The 21,695-nt window shown below is 37.8% G+C and overlaps 2 protein-coding genes across 2 annotated transcripts; one reads left to right on the forward strand and one right to left on the reverse strand.

The window, feature by feature from the left end:
* Positions 1-1,397: 1,397 nt before the first annotated feature.
* PSMD9 (proteasome 26S subunit, non-ATPase 9) lies at positions 1,398-7,897 on the reverse strand. Its single transcript, XM_053472771.1, has 6 exons — positions 7,723-7,897; positions 7,175-7,277; positions 6,274-6,467; positions 3,277-3,378; positions 2,514-2,602; positions 1,398-1,623 (listed from the first exon to the last, which is right to left on the reverse strand). The coding sequence occupies exons 1-6, from the start codon at positions 7,840-7,842 to the stop codon at positions 1,596-1,598; spliced, it is 636 nt and encodes a 211-aa protein (XP_053328746.1). The 5' UTR covers positions 7,843-7,897; the 3' UTR covers positions 1,398-1,595.
* A 4,651-nt stretch (positions 7,898-12,548) lies between these two features.
* HPD (4-hydroxyphenylpyruvate dioxygenase) lies at positions 12,549-21,695 on the forward strand. Its single transcript, XM_053472676.1, has 14 exons — positions 12,549-12,569; positions 12,751-12,777; positions 14,432-14,494; positions 15,084-15,188; positions 15,281-15,323; positions 15,501-15,583; positions 15,678-15,767; positions 18,263-18,366; positions 18,616-18,693; positions 19,127-19,289; positions 20,100-20,171; positions 20,288-20,410; positions 20,506-20,622; positions 21,040-21,695. The coding sequence occupies exons 1-14, from the start codon at positions 12,567-12,569 to the stop codon at positions 21,148-21,150; spliced, it is 1,182 nt and encodes a 393-aa protein (XP_053328651.1). The 5' UTR covers positions 12,549-12,566; the 3' UTR covers positions 21,151-21,695.

Raw genomic sequence — 21,695 nt, forward strand, 5'->3', positions numbered from 1 at the left:
TGCTTTTATTATGAAGTGGAAGCGTAGACCACGTTATTAGTGTATTAGAGTACTAGAGTGTTTAAAGAGTAAAAAATGTCTGTCCTGTGTAGTATCACTCACTGCAGAGTTCCGAACTGCAACTGGAAGCAACATCGGCACAAGCGCTGTGCGTCAGGAGCTTCATGAAATGGGTTTCTATGGCCGAGCAGCTGAACACAAACAGAACCATCCCTATTCACAATGCCAAGCTTCGTATCAAGAGCACTTTTGGCTAAATTGGCAAAAAAATACCACAGAAACACTTCAAAATCTTGTGGAAAGCCTTGCCAGATGAGAAGAGGCTAGTACATCTGCGGGGGGGGGGCAGACACCATATTAATTCCCACGGATTTGGAATGGAATGTCCAACAAGCTCATATAGGTGTGATGGTCAGGAATCCACATACATTTGATCATATATTGCATTTGAGGATAGATGTTGCAATCTAGCCTACCTACAAGTAAAAACCCCTGACAAATAATCTTCCAAGCGCGTAGATATCGCATATGCCTAATGCAGGGGCATCGCAGCGGTTAATGCAGCACGGTAACTCTCATGGGGTGACCCGTGCAGCAGGGGAAGGTCGGGGATAATGTGAGGACTAAAGATACCCTGCTTGAAGTCCCTGAAGCTACCAATGGCAGCTGCAACGTGATCGCAATAGGAACATCCCAACCGCACGATCGCTCTCATACAGATATTGTGCAGTTTTTGTAAAAAAAAACAAAAGAGCTGCCCTGCTTTGTGAGGGGGGATTCTTTCCTCTATACAGAAGCATTTGAAGCGTCTGAAAACTGCTGATTCGGATGAGGAGAGGAAAATGCGCCTCTGTGTATTTCCTATGTAGCTGGCCGTGAAGGCCCACTTTGCCTGCTATGTAGGACATAGCTGGCACTCTAGGAGTGAAATCTACACATTTTCAAAAAAAAAAATACAGATTTCCATTGGTAATCTGAAAACTTTTCCCAGCAATTACAATTAAACGCAAAGATGTGAAAACTTTTAAAAATGTCCCGGCTACCCAGAGGGAAACAATTGGCCAGATCTCCGGCGCTCAGAGAGTTAATGGTGGAACAGTACCTTTAATAGCATTTCATCAATTTAAATCATATTAACATTTTATAGCTTTTGAGTCAAGGTCAAAAAACTTTCCAACACAAAAGCTGAATTCTTCTATAAAACTATCATATAATTATATAGGTTTAACAGAACCAGTTCATGTTCTTCTAAGTGTTGTTTTCTAGGTGTGATGAGTTTGGACCAGCAAATGATTGGATAAAGTACATCGGAATCAGAAGGAATGTTAGCTTTTTGTTACATTGTTCTTGTTAATGTTGTATTCAAATAAATCTGCTAAATAAACACAAGGACAATATAAGTCAATTTTACTTTATTTCATCTTAGAAATAAGCTAAATATCTAAATGCAGAAAAAAAGCCTAATTAAGGCCAATGTGAAGTCAACAGCAATCCGGTTTCTAACAGCAGGATATTGCAGAAAACTGTAGTTATTGGTAATGCAGATCAACAAAATAATCCAAAAACACCGGCAAAACCGCCTCATGGCACCAACTTTATCTTTTTAATGGAATGATATTGCACCTGTGAAGACAAAATATATACAAAATGGGTTAGATAAGTTCCATTATGGATAAAACACTGATTTGAGCTTATGTTCATTGGGATTCAGTAAGTTGTCAAAAATTAGATTCCTATATATATTTCATTTTATTTTTATTTATTTTTTAAATGCTTCCCTCATTGAATCTGCTACTTTCCTCTTCTTTATGCGAAAAAACATGCAAAAAAAGTAGTGTACCTCAGTAACAGTACTCAGGTTATATTATAAAAAATATAACATACAATATTATGTAACAGAAGCACACAAGGCATAAAATATCATTTAGATTATGTCGTTTAAACTTTAGATGTATACATTTTTTTCTTTTTTTTTTTACCAGCATATTTATTTGCACGACTCCCCCTATCATTTAAATATAAAAAAAGAAGATAAGATAAAAGTCTCACCCATCACATCCTAAACACTGCCAAATCCTTAATCCCGCTATTTTGGAAAAGAAGAGATCCCCCTACCATTGCAATTTGGTTTACAAAAACAGAGGTTCTATACACACTGATTTGTAGTAGCCAGAAGATTTGATTGATGGAGGACAGAAATAACGATGCTCTCACCTAGGACTTTCTTGTCTCCTTTTTTTCTTGCCTTTTATTCGCTTTCACACTCACAGATATTACGCAACGAGTTACAGAAAACAAACGCAACTTTGCTTTGATATATAATCGTTTGCAAAAAAACTACAATGTATTTGTACGGCTTTGTTAATTGGACTTAAACATAACTCATTACATCAACCTTGCAAAATAAAAGAATGACAAAAAAAATAAGATAAAATCCTTGAGTAACCAGCAACCAACACGATTTTAACAAATAGTTTGAATGATCGATAAAAACGTTCAATGAACAAACCTACCCCAAAAGTCCTTTTCCGCTCCATCTCTGGGGTGTAAGACTTAAGGGGATGGACTTTCCACCTCGGATAACAGTTACACTCAGTGGCTTCTGTAAAATATATATTAACCATTTAATATAGTTTGCAAAATAACACAGGACATGTAGATATCTGCAGTGGTCCTAATATTTATTTCATTCTAATCAACAAATTACATTTGTCTAAACCATTTTGGGATCTACAACATAAGTCACGGGTTGGTAACAGATCTTTAGCTGATTGAAATGCTTCATCTCCAAGTCGCGTTCTGAGGATCTCGGTCTCTGTAGTTTAAGGTGAAATCTGGACTGGTCATTAGACACACAAAGAGCAGCTGTCCAGTGGGCTGGTACCCTTTGTGCCCCCGACTCCCATGCAACTGATCCAGTCCTTTAATGTGCGGCAGAACGCTGGAAAAGTCTAGACGGCTGATATAGGAGCACAAAGCGTGGCTGCCTTTATTCACCAGACAGGCACAAGGTTTATTGTCCACGGACGATTGTTGCTGCCAGTCTGTTCACGACATTGTGTTTGAGTGAATCGTTTAAGGATCTCTATGCGCTATTATGTATACTGCAATTTAGTTCAATAAATATAACACAATAATAATTGTGTCTTCTTCGCTTGAAAAACATCTCTCGAATTTGCCCATTTCAGTTTACCAACACTGCCTTCACTAAAAGATAAGGCTTACGAGGCATATGCAGGACTCTGATCTATTCCTATATAACCCCATCACACTTACCCCCTCACTGTGTTGCACCACACTGGCAATATTCTGCAGCGTTTGGAAATTATTTGCATTTACTGACCCAAATGTGACAATCTCATCTCCAACTTGCAATCCCTAAATAAAAAGAAATAGATCATAAAATTCATAGTATTCTGAAACAATAATGATAAATAATGTACAGACAAATATATGTATTTTCATGAAGTTACAACTCTAAAATGGGAGTTGATAAATTACATTTATATTGGGTTATATAAATATACTGTTTTTTAACGCTCTGGAATTCAGTAGGTAATCAATGGCAGGACTTCTTTGTGCAGGAGACGGCTTTGGCACAATGAAAAATACTAGGTTATAAATCTCTTTTATATCAGCAAAGCCGTAAAACTCTGCTAATATTCATGTAAAAACAGAAGCATGTTTCCTAGTGTGGAGTAAATATCGCCAGAATGGTGGTGGTACCTGTGTCGGTATCTATGCAATAGAGATTAAAGGAACTTGGCAGTCATAGGACCAAACAACGTCGCCGTTCTACCTGTCCTCTCTTTTCATATTATACAACTTAAAACGAAAGGATTTGGGGTGAAAGCAGGAGGGAGCTGAGTGAACGATGAGTGTGATGGCACAGAAATTCCTCCCCTTTTCTCTAGCGAGGCTCCTGACATCAAAAGCAATCCCGGCACAGAATGTCCTCCATTATCACTGAAAGGGGTGAAGTAGCAGATTGACCCACTTTGCCCCAATAGATACACAACTGGCTTTTTATTTTAATCTTTATTTATTTTGATAGCACACTCACCATTTGTACACTTTCATCAAAAATACATTTAAAATACACTCACCCTTTTAGGTTTAGATTTATTGGTGATTGATAATACTCATTATTGCAGCAAATACTTTGAAACAATGGAATAAAAGTATGTTTTCATTTGCGATGGAAATATATCATAACTGAGAAACATTTAACCTTGGCTTCCCGGTGAGTCTAGTGAGTGACATTACAGCAAAAGATAAGAATATTTTTTAGGCGATGGACTAGAAAAACTATTTTAAAAAAAAAATCTCTTTTTTTCTAAAATAATAATTGAAAATTAAAGATTTAAAATGTTCATGACATTCCATGACCATGGTTGGTGGTATGAGTCAGCAATATCCAGAGGTCCGCATCCCTCTCGTACCAGATGTTATAGGAACAGAAGAAGACATCAATAGACCAGATGGATCTAATTCTCTCTTTAGGAAAAGTCTCTTTGCTCTTTCTATAAAACATGCAGCAATTTCTGGCAGATGTGGGACATCAATGACTTTTTTTTTTAAATATATTTTAAACAATATAATATTTTCAAATAGTTGTAAGCCAGGAGTTGATGAATTTGCTTTGGATCTAGGAGCCAGCCAAAAAAAATTGGGAGCCAGCTTTTTTTCTTTTCCAATCAGGTTTTTAATTTCATATATCACCCACAGGTCTGCAGTTAAAGGATGTTTATCGGGGCAATACAACATTAAACAAACCTTTCTTCGGTGCTGGACCACTTTGTACAGTATCGCAGTTAACCACTTCAGGACAAAGGGTATTTTACACCATAAAGACTCAAGCTGGTATGTTTAACCATTATTCGTACACACACACTAACACCATGCAGTAACAGGCACACCTAACATCTTATGCTTACAAAGAGTAACACCTTACAGTAACACACACAGGTTAACATTCTACACCCATGTACACATGCTAACACCATATATGCTAGCTTATACACTCATGCTAATGCCATAATGCCACCCCTTTGCCTATCTTCTGCTATCGTGAATCCAGTACCCTACACTTTCCTGTGGATGAGTGCATTATGTGTCCCCCTGGATGCCTCACAGCGTCCACGCATGAAAGAGTAGGGTGAAGGATTCACAATGGCAGCCATGGCAATGCTTTCTAATCACCAAGGCGACCTGGTGCACTGGGTTTTTATCGATCCCTGGTTTTAAGTATGGCAATTTTTAATTATATATATATATATATATATATATGTTATAGCTCTGTTATCTGCCTAGTTTTGAACGATAGAATGGCTTGGTCTTAATCACCCAGAAAGGGACACTAGAAAAGAAAGGATTTGACATTTTTGATATGCAGAACTCTAATAGCACTGCCATAATCTGCGAGCCCTGTGGGATGATTGAGCAAGGAAAGCCACCCAAAGCATTATGGTTGACAAGCCTCCAGGTCTGCAGATAAAGTATGCAGACAAAATTAAATAAAGAAAGAATAAAGAAGAAAAGTTTTCTTCAATACTGTATACAGTTATTTATTTCTGCATGGGACTTCACTTTCACATAAACTGCAACAAGGAACACCACACAGCGCTTGAGTAGGTGGTTTTAGTACAAATCTCTAAGCTGATAATAGTCAGATCTAATTGCAGGATTTCACACCATCTCAGTGATTCCCCTCTCGTGGCATTTTCCCAAGGTGCCAGGTGGCCAGTTTGGGCCTGCTGCTGAATTACTCAAAGGTGTTAATATACCGTACAGCCATTTTCAGCAAACCTAAACAAATCAATCAATCTTTATGGGTCGCTCTGTAGCACTAGGCCAATGCAAACCAGACCATGGACTATATCGTTCAGCATTAAGCTATTTGAAACAAGACTCAGCCCACGGCAAAACGCATCTGACTCTGGAAGATGGCTGATTCATCAAAATATGGATTACACCAAGCTTGGATTGCACCTCATGCTCATGGACATACCTTTAGCATATGTCCCTGAAGAGGGCGATAACACTTTGCTACAATACTACCCCCTGTTACATCTATGCTACGTATGTACATTTTTATATACACACATATATATATCTATTGTCTAAATTGTATTGTCTACTTTGTTATGGTTTTTTAACTTGTACACATACACCAGCGCATTAATATTCTATTTACAATAGAGCTGTAAGTGTTAACACCTTCAATAGATTAAAGCCACCTCCAATTAGATGGGATTACATAGAATTACTTACTGATATACTCGCTGGAGATCCAGGAGTTACTGTGTCTACTTTGGCAAAGGCTTCAGGTAAAGGCTGCTGGTGGTGCCGAGCTTCTGCTTGAGCCTCTGCTTCATCCTTGCTCCGCTTCTCCTTTTCATGGGCGTGCAAACTGTAAAGAGCCTCTTCTATTTGCTTCATGATGTCTTTATGGTCATTCTGCAAGCCTAAAAACATTTCATTATTTGCTGGTTTCATTGGTTGTTTAAAATAGCAGAATGAAAGAAAATATACACTTGATCGAGGCTGATTTATTTCCTCTTGCTAAAAGAAATGATTGTATTTTATATGCATTTCTTATTATTACTGATAAATTTTATGTTTCTATAGGCAAAACTGTGATAGCAGATAAAAAACATTCTGCCCATCTAGTCTGCCATGTAAAGACTTAGTCCTTGGTCTCATCTTAAGACTCAGGATAGCTTTCTGCTTATCCCATGTACATTTAACTTCCCTCACTGTATTAGCCACTACCACATCCGCTGGGAGGCTGTCCCACTAATTGATCACCCTCTTACTAAAGTAAGATCCATCAGATAATTTAAACACATAAAATAACATAGCCAGTTAAGTAAAAAAAATATTATATCCCCTTTTTCATTTTGCAAAATAAATCAAACCATAATACCCATAATAACAGTATAAAATATATTAATATGAGAAATGTGCTAAAATTCCAACTAGCTCATTTATATAATAATTCCATAAAGAACTATTCCAAACAAACAATAGTTTCAGTAAATTATCGCAGCCTCTCTGATTACACATTCGTCACTGTTATTGGTTTTGTACACGTCGTCGTCTTCTTCTTACTGAAGCATATCGTACACAATATACAACAGTCTAAACAATTTTAACACAATTACACACTTACATATAATGTTGTGCCGTGCAGTACGGACTTGATAAACGTCTACATCTGCTCGGGGGTAGCCTTCTCTGTCCACTAACGGCGCATCCATTCCAACCCCTTTTTGCTATAGAAAATAAAACAAAACGACAGATACAGGTGGTATGAAACCGCATAATCCTCTCTAGATTGGAGCAGGGCCCTTCTCGCCTGTTGTTTCTATAAGTCAAATTGTTAGGTTATATACTAATTGTAACGTCCTGTCTACCCGCTGTACAGCGCTACAGAATATGATGACGCTACAAAAACAATAAATAATGATAATCATAATAATACATTTTTAAAATGATGAGTCACCTGTTGCAATGGCCCAAGATGCAGATGTTGCTTATTACTGTATACAGATTTAGTCAAACAGCTATAATATACATATACATTAAGATATGGCTTCACAACATTTTGTACAGGCCCTTATGCATGCTTATATTTAGTTTAAGTTCCAGCTAGTGTAAGGGTTTAATACTGAGGCAATGAGTCCATTTATCGACACAACAAACATGTTTAATACTTACATCCTCCAGGACATCATAATAAGCCTTGATTTGAGCCTCGATCTCATCCTTCTTGGCTATTAGCAGCTGTACGTCTCTCATGGTCACAGCAGATTCGCACGGACCTCCAGCATCCGACATGTCCCGGCCAGACAACAACACAGCACTACGGGTACCCACGCGTACCAAACATCGCGACGTATTGTGTAGCGCGAAGCAGGAAGTCTGCAAAGAGCAGTCTGACTATAGTCCCGAGTCACTGCTGTTTGTTGTGGAACGCGCATTTCGCACAATGAGGAAAAGTCGTAACGCGTGTAACATGTTGCACTCTATTCATTGCAATTGTGTATTTAGGAAATTCTAATTATATTTTATCTTTAATAGCGCAAACAAGCTTCTTTTATCTCTGATAACCGCAAGGTTTCTTACAGGGTATGACAAACCGATATATTAGATAAACAGGGCCCTGCTTGCAAACTTTCAAAATGGTCAAAAATGTTTTAGATGCCTACAAACCCGCAGATTGCAAAATATGTAGAGTGATTCATTTAGAAAATAAAAGTATGTTTATTTGCACAAAACTATTGGGTATGTTGTTGAGATTTGGGAAACGGCTAAGGATCTTAGGATGCAGTGAGGTCCAGTCTGTGTTTCTGGGAATGGCAAGTCGGAGCTATCTTGTGTGGCTCAGCTTGTCATTTAATAGGATAACCAAGTCAAAGAGAAGACCTACATCTACTGGCAGTATTGCAGGGCATATCTTTACCATGGATCACATATCTGTCAGTATATTATTATTATTATTATTATTATCTGTACAATAGGAGTTGAGGACCCTGCATGTGAGCTTGCCATCTAGCCTTATGGATCTTTTATACAAGAAAAGTGGACTTATTAGGGCCCTGTTCATAAGCTTACAATCTAAAAGTACTCATCACTGATATTTTACCAGCTCTCCAATGGTGATAGGTATGATGCTGGATAAGGTCAGGGCTGGCCTGGGAATTACAATCATCCCTTGCATTTCCAGGCCAGTGGACAATTAATGACATGTGACCATCTATATTAACTATATAACATACGCTATATGGACAAAAGCATTGGGACACCAACAGTGACTTTTATGACATTGTGTTCTAAATAGATAGACATTAATATATAGTTGGTCCCTTTGCAGATATAACAGCTTCCACTCTTCTGGGAAGGATTTCCACAAGATTTTGGAGAGTTTTTGTAGGAATTATTGCCCATTCATCCAGTAGAGCATTTGTGAGGTCAGACACTGATGTTGGACAAGAAGGCCTGGCTCGCAGTCTCTGTTCCAATTCATCCCAAAGGTGTTCGATGGGGTTGAGGTCAGGGCTCTGTGCGGGAAAGTGAAGTTCTTTCACACTAACCTAACCATGATATTGCTCTGTGCACTGGGGCACAGCCATGCTGGAATAGAAAACAAACTTCCCCAAACTGTTCTTGCAATGTTGGAAGCATAGCATTGTCCAAAATGTCTTGGTATGCTCAAGGAGACATATGAAGACTTTTTAGACAATGCAATGCTTCCTACTTTGTGCCTGACCTCACAAATGCTCTAATGGATGAACATTTCCAGAGAAACATCCCAACATCTTAGGGAAAAAATAGTCTTGGGCTGTTTTTTAGTGTTTGGGTCCCGTTGTTTCAGTAAAAGGGTAATGTTAATACTACAGCATACAGAGATAATGCTATGCTTCCAACTTTGTGGGAACAGTTTGGGGAAGGCCTTCCTGCCCCAGCATGATTGTAACCCAGTGCACAATGCAAGGTCCATAAAGACATGGTCTGACAAGTTTGGCGTGGAGGAACTTGAGTTGCCCACACAGAGCCCTGACCTTAATCCCACTGAACAGCCTTGAGATGAACTGGAATGGAGATTGTGAGCCAGGCCAACATCAGTGCCTGACCTCACAAATTCTCCACTGGATGAATTCCCACAGAAACACTTATACATCTTGCGGAAAGCCTTCCCTGAACAGTGGAGGCTGTTATAGCTGCAAGGGAGTGGGGCAACTCCATATTAATGCTCATGGTTTTGGTATGAGATGTTAGAAGCTCATATTCTGTAGATGCGATTGCTGGGTGTCCACATACATTTTATCATTTTGTATACTACACTCGTTTTTTTTTCTTTTCTTTCTTTTATTGTTTTTCGATGTGCAGCAACTCATTTTCTTTCAAACACACCCTGACTAAATCAAATACACAAGTGTATATACTTATATTTGGGAAGGGAACTGATGGTTATGTGTTTTGATACCGACTCTGTTTATCTCCATAGGACTTCCTTTGGTTTATTGCTCTTGGATCCATCATTTGTAAGACCAGCAGTGAAGGGCAGCTGATAGTATCACCACATGTTTGGTAAAATAATAAAGCAAAATATTTGTTCACAGTGCACGCCGTTCATTTTCTTCAAGAAAGCCAAAAGCATCAACATGTTGACCATGTTTAATCTAAACATAAACAACTGGATTAGTAGTAGTCAGAATTGCAAAATACATCAGTGGGGCTGGGAATCTAGAAATTCATATGATGATTATGTTAAATGAGCATAATTATTATTGATTATAAGTAATTTGATGGCGATGCAGCTGAAAGAAAATGTGACATCACAATGGACTAAAAAAGCTAAACAATAATGAAGGTAGGGCCAGAATAGAATATCTTTATTATAAGCATTGTATATGATTTCCATGTTTTCCTCTTGTTTTGCATTCACGGTGTCTTGTTCAAGGATTAAAGCTGTCAACAGGAGCAGTAAATTACACAATGAGTGAAATAGCTAGCAGCCAGGCCATAAGCCCTTTGCCAGTACTGTTTACACAAACTTGAGACTGTTGGAAGCAATTTTCAAGTTTAGTAGAAGTGGACTTTAGGATAGAAATGTGTAATGCTAGTCACCTTTTGCTACAAATCTTCCAATTTTAGCTACATATCTACAAATATTATATTAATTTGATCAGTCTAAATGTCTCCATCATTTGTTTTCTCTCCAGCCTTTCTTGTGGACTCTCCTTCTCCAGTTTCTATGTTGATATTCAGCACAGTCATTTCTAATCCCCATTAACTTTTTTTTCCCACACCTCTTATAAACAGGAGCAGATTACCAATGGGGTAAAGGGGGGCACTTGCCCCATATTTCCTGGTGGCAATGGGCTCTAACTTCATGCTTACCTCTGTGGCATTGTTCCCATGATAATGCCTACCTACTCATTTCTGTCCCTATCTCGTATCCCCCTTGATCATTTATTCAATACATATTATTATATTTATTTCTTTTAAAATGATGTCAATTTTATATGCGCTAATCAAAACTTGCAGATATTGGAATGTTGCACACGCCCAGCGCCATTGATGCCATTTTTACATGCGTGCATTTTCCGTCAGAAATTGGAGATAACGTTTGTACATAGAGATAGCATTTTTCATTGCAATATGTGCAAACTGTCCAAAAAATGCATGTGTATTTAAACGAGCTCATCCAATTTCATTAATGGTTTTCAAATACCTCACAGTAGGAGGGAAGAACTACACGGGGAATGCGTTTTTTTATAGAAAAAATTGTATTCAGATGTTCTCAAAGTGCTGTCTCTGACTTACCTAAAACAGTACCATGTGATATTTACATTTTGGTACTAATACCAGTAATATTTTGAAATGTCCATATCGTTTTAAAGGTTTTCGATGCATAGTATACAGTATATATATATATATATTATAAATGGCTTTTCTCTGCTAATATAAATTCTTTTTGCATACCATGTCCCACCATTCTATCCAATAGAAATGTCTTTGCAAACAACGCCTCCCTACTTAAACCCAGTATTACAAAGCAGATGTGCAGGCAGCCTACTGTGCATCACCTTCGCTACAGGCTTCTGCTTTGCTCTTTTTTCTTTTTGAAATCTGATGTTGGGTGGCATTTTGCCAGTGGCTTGCAAATGACCAAGGGTCTATACACCATGCACACTAAAATCTCTTTTTACACCAACAAAACAACTGATGATATGAAATTCTGATGATATGGCGTTCTAGCATTTGAAACTTCACTAGAATTGTGTGTATATATATATATATATATATATATATATATATATATATTCAACCAAAAATGCTTGTTTAATGTGCTAATGTGCTTGTTTAATGCGATAAGGTCCATTGGTATATACTTTATATTGGTCCATAGTAATAGACTGAAACATTTATTAGGATGACCAATGAGTGGACATATTTTGTTACTGTTATTTTTGACTTGTTACTTACCTATTATTAATATTATTATTATACTTGTATTGTTTCAGTGGCGTCAGTGTCTTTAAAGTCTTTAGTGACTAAAAGGAGAACTGACAGGAGAGTTGTGTTTCAGCTCCTTTACTTCATCATTCCTTATGATGATCCATCACTGGCATGTTTTCTCCAGAAGTCTAAGCTTTCCTTGTATAATGCATAATTATATATATATATATATATATATATATATATACTTATTGGGGTAGGCTCTTCATGAGTAGACATCCATGTATATATGTTAATACAAATTTCTTAACAAATTAAAACATACATTGAGCTATTATATAATCCTAACATTTCCTCCCCAGCAACACAACGGTAAAATAATGTCAGCATTAGGCATATATGCAGTCAACAGAATTTAAATACAATTCTGCATAATTAAAACCACTACATAGATAGGAATGCCTCTTATTGCAGAGGATGAGGTGGAGCACAGAAGGGTTGGCCTTTCTCTCAAACATACCGTATATGAGTTGGCTTTCTGTCCACATCCCTCTCACATCCATTTGCAGTAATCTAACACCAGATTGTCTAAAACAATGGTAAGTTATTGATACGTGCTTTATATTTACAGTAACATTTTAATGTGTTAGGAATTGATTACTACATTACTGCGTAATGCAAAACTTTATTTGAATTTTATTCCAATATTCAATTTTATTCTACATCCAAATGTAATATGTAATATTAATATTTTTATTTTTTATTATTATTTTATTCCAGACTTCATATACGGACAAAGGAGAAAAGGTATGATTTGTCTTTTAAGATGTTTTCAGGTTTTAATACGGTTGATGGAATCAGTTATGTAGACAGTTGTAATGTTAACTTCTAGTAAAACCTATTTACATGTTTATGAAACATAAAGCACTGCAGTAGTGCCGATTATTTTTATCATCATATTTTTCTTTTATATGTTTAAATTATATAATCAAATCCCTATGCATATGAGTGAAGACTCACCTAAATAAGTTACGGTACCTTCTCTGAGAAGGGCTACAGCTGTAAGGTATCTCACCGAGTACAGTTGTCTCATCGGTCATCTAGAACGGTATGTTGTTTATGATGATGACAATGAAAATAAAAAAGGCAAAATAAAAATATACTATTTTGGTTTAAGATCTCATAATGGAACTAAGGGTCAAAGAGATATGGTTACCAGATGTCCCCTGGACCACTGCATACTTTTACCACTTTTTACCAGATTTGCTCTTTACACATAAACTCCGTTGCTAACTGACAATTAATACTCATTCGTTCTGATGAATAGTAAGTCTAGGGTAACCCCTTGTTATAGTAATAATTACGGAGCCAAGTACATGCAAGAGAATATGCTACATAAATCCGAGTGACGCCGCTGGCAAGTCAGTTCCAACTCCACCTCCCTTTTATATTTTGGTCCTTGCCAGTGTCTGCGTGGGTGCTCATGAGAACTTTTTAATTGTGTGGGTGACACACATATGTCTTACATATGGCTTGGCAAGCCATTCCTTAGCCCCAGTTCTGCTCTTGTCCTGATACTTGCAGGCTCACACACATCTAAACACAGCCAATTGTATTATTGCATTAGTCATGATGTCTGCTATCTTTGCTGGGTTAACACCCTTTGACAGCATTTTTCGTATTTGCTATAAAATTCCTACATTTGTTAACCAACAATGAATCCGTCTTAATACCCTTATCTTAAAAACTTTGCTTAAATCTATCAAGGGCATATTCTGTCCTAATCAGAGGCATCTTATTTAGCTCATCCCTGCAGTCTGCGTTCCTTTAACTGGCGAATGTCTATTACATTTCTCAGCTTCTTATAGTGTATTAGTTATGGATGTGTCTTAAGATGTCTATCAGTGTTCCATCTTTACTCTCCACCCTTCCCAACCAGCAGCATACACCGTAATTATTAAATCTATCATTGTGCATATTTTTGGTAGCACATTTTTAGCCATCTACTATTTTTTAAGGAATCTTTATAGGAATAATTACTGTTTTGCTGATTGGAGACTGGAAATTAATGCTAAATAAATTACATTATAGTTAAAAAGACAAATTGAATTCAACCGCACGATCGTCCAGTGTTTAAAGGCTGCAAAATAATTAAAATAACTGTATAATCCTCTAGACCAATTAGAAGTATTTAAATTTATTTTTAATGTTTTAAAAATCTTCTTTTGTTCTTTTGTTAGTGAGTACATTACATAGCTCTCATCTTCTTTGAATGGATCTGATATGATAGTGTGATCTTGCTCAACCTAAAGACGCTTAGTTGTGTACATTAGGTATTCAAAATGTGCAGCCTGTATTTCTGGGATGTGATATATTTGATTTTTTGTTTATGTATGTTGGTGTTTAGCTGTGTTTTTTTTAATTACACAATTATTTCCCCCCTTTTGTTTCAAAAATATAGCATGAACAAGGTCGCTTCCTAAGTTTTCACTCAATAACACTATGGGTGAGCAATGCAAAACAGGTAGGTAACTTTCTCATCTGAGTATTTCACAGGGGTTAAATTAAAGAAATGTTTAGGTCGCCCAACAACTGCCTGAGATTGTGATTGGTTAACAAAGAGGAGGATCTGCCCCCCCCCATGGAATCTGCTTCCACTTAAGCTCGGTTCCACATATGGTTCTCCTGCTGGTAGGACCGTATCCAGCTGGCCTTAGATTAAGATGATCAGATGTGTCACAATAAGTCTATTCAGGTCATGCAGATAAAAGTCACAGTCTCATAAAAAGGCCAACTTGCAACCTTCTATTTATTTGTACATTCTGATCCAAGTTGAATGTCAGTATAGCCTACTTCGTGATGTGAGTTAACCAGGTGGGAGAGAGGAGTTCTGGTTATAAGAGGAAAGAAATGATCCAATAAATGAAATTAACCTTTATTGTTGCTTTACATGTCAGGCAGAAACATTGGCTTGCCTCCTTGAAAAGGGCAATCACCTATGTAAACCCCCTCAACTGTTTACCACAAAGATATCATCTGGCTAACTAACTATAATTTTACTTATCCTCCTTTTGTTCTTAAAATGTATGTTCTAATAAAACTTTTAATCACAGGCAGCATCATTTTATTGCAATAAATTGGGATTTGAACCATGGGCATACAAAGGCCTAGAGACAGGCTCCCGGGATCTGGTATCTCATGTTGTGAAGCAGGACAAGGTATGTTGACATTATTAAACTCATGAAATATCTTCCCTTATAACGTGACTGTACATATATGCTTTACAATATTCTTCTTACTTTCCTTACAGATAATATTTATATTTGTATCTGCACTTACCCCAGGCAATGAAGGTAAACTTAAGACATTTATTGTGCCTTCCATTCATGATGATAAAGTTAAAGCTTTTGAAGTTTTGTATCGTTCACAATTTTAGTACCCTGTATCCAGCTGTAGTTTGACGCCTAGCCAACTAAAAAGTGGTTGTAGGTGTTATTCAAATAATATTTGCTGAAATATATTTTTTACAGAATTTGGAGCCCATTTGCAGAAGCATGGTGATGGTGTGAAAGATGTGGCCTTCGAAGTAGAGGACTGTGACTTTCTTGTGCAGGTGAATCATAAAGCTTGATGGTTTATCCTATAGGGTATCAAGTGTAGCTAATCACCATTAAATATCTGACACTGTCTTTTCTGATATCCTACAGAAAGCAAGGGAGCACGGAGCTCTGATCGTGAAGGAACCATGGATTGAAGAAGACAAATATGGCAAAGTGAAGTTTGCAGTTATTCAAACGGTACTGAAAACAGTTTCATTGAAGGGAACATCATCCACATACAATGTTAACTAAACAGGGGGTGACACTCACAATGTATACTGCATGTAGAATTTGAATGATTCCTAACCCACTCTTTACAGCACACTGACAGTGCTGAGGACTTGGCTGGAAACATTTTATCTAGAATGATGATCAAACCATTTGCCAATCGTTGTATCCCTTTAAAGATTGAAATTTAGCACTAGCACCTGTCCACCTGTGTGCTTCTCTTGAGAAGCATATTACTAAAATCATGTGAATTAGGCATTAGTGTCTGTGCAGTTATATAGTATTTCGTTTTTTCATAATACAGTGTACTTTAGGGAGAAAAAAAGAAGGTAAAAACACAACATTTAAGCAATTCCTATTTGTGACTCAAAAAGAGGAAAAATTCCTCTGATTTCTAAATGGATCAACAAGAGAGACGCACTTAGGCAGGTGTTGGTTAGGCACAGCACCCAGGCACCTGGTAACAGGGCTGGCCCAAGGCAAAATGCCGCCTGGGGCGAATTTTAAAATGCCGCCCGCCCCCCTTATCTACCCTTCCTCTCCCTCCATCCCTGCCGCCCCCCTCCCATTATCTACCCTCTCCCTCCCTATTATCTACCCTCTCCCTCCCTCCCTATTATCTACCCTTACCCCCCTTGTACTTACCTTTCAGCAGTCCTGCGGCGAGTCTCCCTGTTCGGTCTCGGTGCCGGCTTGTAATGCTGGGCGCTGGAAATGAGGTAATCTTCCGGCACTCAGCATTACAAGCCGGCACCGAGACCGAACAGGGAGACTCGCCGCAGAGGAGAGAGAGAGGGGCGCCGAGCGGGTACTGACAGCTTGGTAAGCGAAAACCACTCGGCGCCCCTTTCTCTCTCTTTCGCTTTAAAAAAAAAAAAAGGGCACTTTGCCGCCCCTTCAAGAGTGCCGCCTGGAGCGGTTGCCCCACTCGGCTCCATTGTCGGGCCGGCCCTGTCTGGTAACGACAGTAATGTGCATTACGTGACCCTATGGTGGTAGAGTGCCAACTCACATGGAGAGTGCGAGCTGCAGTGGCGATAGCACACTTCATAACAGGAGATGGAGAGGGAGATGTGTGTGAGCTGCATGGATTAACATAGAGGGAGAGGGAGAGTGAGTTTGTATGGTTGTAAAAGTTACTTTTAGCACGGTTTATCCACATAAAAAGCAAAAAGAAACAAATAAACTAACATAGTGTGAAACTTTACTTAAAAGAATTGGTGAATTGTGTTCAAAGTGATATACTGTATTTGTTCAATTATAAGATAAGGTTTTTTTCAGAGCAAATTCTCTGAAAAATACCCGTCTTATATTCAAGGCCGTCTTATAATCAGACCTCAAATAACCTCTGTTGCTACCGGCACTTCTGCTGGGGCTTCTATGACGGAGCGCCAGCAGCAGCGAAGGTTGTCTACGCACATTGCGCAGACGATCAACGGCTTCCAGAGAGGGTGATCCCCCACAGGGCTGCAGGAGACCCGGATCCTCCTCTTCGATGCACACAGACAGCCTCCGTTGCTACCCAACAATTCCACCAGGGTTTCTATGAAGGAGCACTGGCGTGATGTGCTCAGTCATAGAAGCCCCGGCTGAAGCAGAGGTTGCGCTCAGGCATCCATCGGCTGCCACCACTTGACACCAAGGAATCTGGAGCACAGTGGGACAAGTCTAGGGATGCATCCGTATAATCGAGCAAATATGATATATGCACTTACAAACGCCAGGAGACACAGTCATCTCAGATGCTGCCACAACCTCATTTGTGGAACACCGCAAAATACTCTACACCTCCCAAGCTCTGCTCCCGGTGCCCCGATTTGACAAGCGGTAGAAGTTGGGAGATATGCAATGTGCTTCTCTTCTCCACTTCTCCTTCAGTCATTGGTCAAGATAAAACACACTCCCTACAGCTGGCAGTAATTAAATGCAGATGCACACGTTACAGAAAAGTGTTCGCAAGGAAAGGGATGCAATATTTCCATAGAATGTGAACATTCTAGAAAATTTGGGCCTTTGGTCCCAAAAACCCAATGTTTTAAAGATCAGAGAGCTTGAAGCTATCATAAAATCAGTGTGATGATGATAAATCAATACATAAGGTAGAGAGGAACTGTTTGATGTAGGAATATCTCATATTAATGGTTTGTGCACGTATCTGGGGCACCTATTTGGTTATTAAACTTATATAAAGGAACCCAGTTCTACCAAAGAGTAAAAGCCACGTGTTTTCTTATCCTCTTATTATTTTACAATGGCTGTATTTTTAAATGCTTGGATATTACAAAACTGGATATTGTCCTTCTGCTTTGTCTTCTTGCTGGACCATACGTGTCTAAAGTCCAGGCTCAGATCTTATCAGATATTATCAATATAAATAATTGCTGGCAAAGCCTCTGGGCTTAATTTGCAGGGGGAAAAAAGAAAATATTCAGTGTAAAAGGTGTAACTTTTTTTATTGCCAACAGTATGGAGATACAACACATACTCTGGTAGAGAAACTGGACTATACTGGCATATTCCTACCCGGCTTTGAACCTCCTTTGTTTAGAGATCCGCTTCTTCCAAAATTGTAAGTTGTTTTTTTTTATATAGTGAATACATATAATAAAACGTTGCTTATAAAATGACATGATGATAAAAATCTTTCTGGAAAAGTAACTTCGGAAGAAGAATTTATCCATTATAAAGTGTTTTATGCCAGTGTTGCCATGTGTATCATAGCCTTTATTGTGGAAATTGTTTAACTTGATCCTACAGTGCAGTCTGTTAATCAAAGAAATGTTAAAAGATGATTTGTTTTATCCTTATCTCTTCATAGACCCTGTTGCAAATTACATTTCATAGACCATGTTGTGGGAAATCAACCAGATGGTGATATGGTTCCAGTTACTGAATGGTAATTGTTTATCTTCTAATATTTAACCATTTACAAATGTGGTTTTCGCACTGCAGTATTACATACATGCAATATTGAGTGGCTGCTGGTTAATAACACATACTAATTATTAATGATAATGTAACTTAAATGAAAGGAAATTAGAATTTTGGATTTACTAACTTATTAACAATAGAATAACTGATCAATTATTTTATTTGGTTCTCAAGAAAACATGATGTCATTATTTTTTAATAATTGCCTTTTGATTGAAGATGTACTCCCAAATAATCATGGAATTTAAAAGGGGTATCAGCCTTCTCTTGGATAATGGGAAAGATGGGTCATTATGGCCTTGCTTTACCGATGCAAACCCCTGTACCCCTGTGTGACAGAAGTAAGTCATAAGAGTAGGACATCCATTCAGATGAAATTCTTACAATTCATTCTGCAGGTACCAGAAAACCCTCCTGTTTCATCGCTTCTGGTCAGTGGATGACAAGCAGCTTCACACAGACTTTAGCGCTCTCCGCTCTATTGTGGTTGCCAATTATGAAGAGACCATCAAAATGCCAATAAATGAACCTGCCCCGGGGAAAAGAAAGTCCCAAATTCAGGTGTGTTGGATTTCTAACTTCAGTCTCTAAAAGCTCACCAAAAAAGCATCTGCTTAATAATAAAGCCCAGATTTCTTCCTATAACACCATTTTGTAAAGCTAATCTTATCTGTGCTATAGCTTGCCTTTTTCTACTATCCCAGGCAGGTCACAGTGTGAATATACATTGAAAAAATGGTCCGATATTTTGTGGTAATGTTACACTTTCATACGACTTCTTCGAGACCCCGTCTATTGTGGAACCATACAATCGAAAGCTTGCTTTATAGTAGTCTTTTTAGAGGCCGGGCGGTTGACTATATATCAACTGAGATGTTAGACACATAACAACCATTAACAAAACTTTTACGTTTGAAATACACTGCATATTTCCTATTTTTTTTTTATATCCTGAAGGTATAATAAAAGTGTATGTGTAAATTTTGATCCTCTTACAAATTAGGGTTTATTAGCTCTATAATATAATTGCACATAATTGAGTTGTAATGACAATTAGAGATGCAGGCATTTAGATCCACAATATGATCCTATTGTGGATCTAAATGCCTTTTATACAGCTTGCAATATGCTACAACTTTGAATCACTATATCTAAACAAAGAAACAAAGAAGTAGGATACTGAAGATAAAAACAACTAACCCAAAGTATGCTGGCAATTTTCAATAAAGAATCCATATTTTTTAAATCCTACCAATGCCTTTAATGTCAAAATCACTGATCTGGGTAGGTCTACAGTGCAAAGTATGATTTATAGTTGTTGTTGTTTTACATTTAGAAGTGTTATAACTGATATTCTCTGCTTGCTCTTAGGAATATGTGGATTACTATGGTGGCCCAGGCGTGCAACACATTGCCCTAAATAGTTCTGACATAATTGCAGCTGTAAGTACATCTGTACTCTATTACAGATCTGTGATATTCAAGTAAACTAAATGTGCACGCACAGTTGGTCTATATTTAAAATAGTTGTAAATAGGTACCGCTTTGATTTTCTGCAGATTACCAGTTTAAAAGAAAGAGGCATGGAGTTTATGTCTGTTCCATCCACTTATTATCAAACGCTAAGAGAGAACCTGAAAGTGGCCAAGATCCAAGTGAAGGAGAATATTGATAAGCTGGAGGTATTTTGAATCCACTTTTCAGGACTCTTGTCCCTGCAGTATGTTGTTGTCTCTCATCTGTACCAGAACATTGTTGTTTACTGCCGTGATTTTAGGAACTGAAGATTTTGGTGGATTACGACGAGAAAGGTTATTTGCTGCAGATCTTCACCAAACCAGTTCAGGACAGACCAACTCTGTTTCTGGAGGTTATCCAACGACACAATCACCAGGTAGGATGTCAGAGTATTTTAATGTGCAAGCAAAATGGGTGTTCCTAACCCCAGTCCTCCAATTTATAAACATTTGTCTTATTTAGGATTTATTTTTACTTACTCGTTTTTAGAGCAATTATTTACTAGTATTTCCAAGAACAAAATGATGTAGATGATACTATGCTAAATTAGTACTGACTTTTTCTAGAAGATGCTTCTGTGGGTAACTAAATGCATTGGATCTGGATCTGAGTTGCATGTTGCATATTGAGGAACTGCCAATGCTTATATACCAAGGCAACACAACAGGTGCTACGGATAATACTTAGTTAGCTGCGGAATTAATTTGCGTTAACTTTTTTCCTGAATACCTAAAATCAGTGACATCTCTGAACTTACTGTTTATAAAGTAAAACCCCTCATCTAATTTTATAGGGCTTCGGAGCTGGAAATTTTAGGTCATTGTTTCAAGCCATTGAAGAAGACCAAGCGGCCCGAGGAAACCTCACAGTCCTGACACCAAATGGTGACCTGGAATTTCTCTAAACTTGGAAGTCCAAGATTTGCTAAACAAGCCCACATTTTGCATGGTCTAATTATTAATAAACGATACAGAGTGGTCCTAAAGCCAACTCTTTTAATCACTTGGCAGAAAAACTAGAGCTCTCCGACATTTAAAAAGCAAGGTTTCTAAAAACATTAGATATATTTCATTCACTGCTGTATAATATAGAGTCTGCCCCAGTAAAAAAGCAACCCTGCATTTAATGAAGGTTTAGTTAAGTATTAACTAAGTCTGTAGATCACCGTCCAATATTTTAACGGGCTGGATTTACCTTTCACGTGCAGCAGGTAAAAGAGGCTTAATGCATGGTGCGGAGCACACAATCTCAACATATCAGCGCAAAATATTATTCCATCGTGCTCCCTATCTTGTAACAAATGATTTTGTAAATATGGGCCATAGACCTAAGAACCAGGACCTTGCCGTCACATACTAACCAATGCAATATAAATTTAGTAACACATGTATTAATATAATATGATGCATGTCATATAACATGTTAACAATTAAACATAGAAACACTGCA

Source organism: Spea bombifrons, chromosome 1 (assembly GCF_027358695.1).
Source record: "Spea bombifrons isolate aSpeBom1 chromosome 1, aSpeBom1.2.pri, whole genome shotgun sequence".
Classification (NCBI taxonomy): domain Eukaryota; kingdom Metazoa; phylum Chordata; class Amphibia; order Anura; family Pelobatidae; genus Spea; species Spea bombifrons.

What these genes read in the sequence shown, in the direction of transcription:
- PSMD9 (XM_053472771.1), bottom strand. Translation starts at nt 7,842, where the DNA reads ATGTCGGATGCTGGAGGTCCGTGCGAATCTGCTGTGACCATGAGAGAC. An exon ending in TGGTGCAACACAGTGAGGGG is followed by an intron (nt 2,603 to 3,276) that starts GTAAGTGTGATG and finishes TATATTTTACAG; the next exon opens with AAGCCACTGAGTGTAACTGT. An exon ending in AGCGGAAAAGGACTTTTGGG is followed by an intron (nt 1,624 to 2,513) that starts GTAGGTTTGTTC and finishes TTGTCTTCACAG; the next exon opens with GTGCAATATCATTCCATTAA.
- HPD (XM_053472676.1), top strand. An exon ending in AGTTTGCAGTTATTCAAACG is followed by an intron (nt 15,768 to 18,262) that starts GTACTGAAAACA and finishes TATTGCCAACAG; the next exon opens with TATGGAGATACAACACATAC. An exon ending in AAAGAAAGTCCCAAATTCAG is followed by an intron (nt 19,290 to 20,099) that starts GTGTGTTGGATT and finishes GCTTGCTCTTAG; the next exon opens with GAATATGTGGATTACTATGG.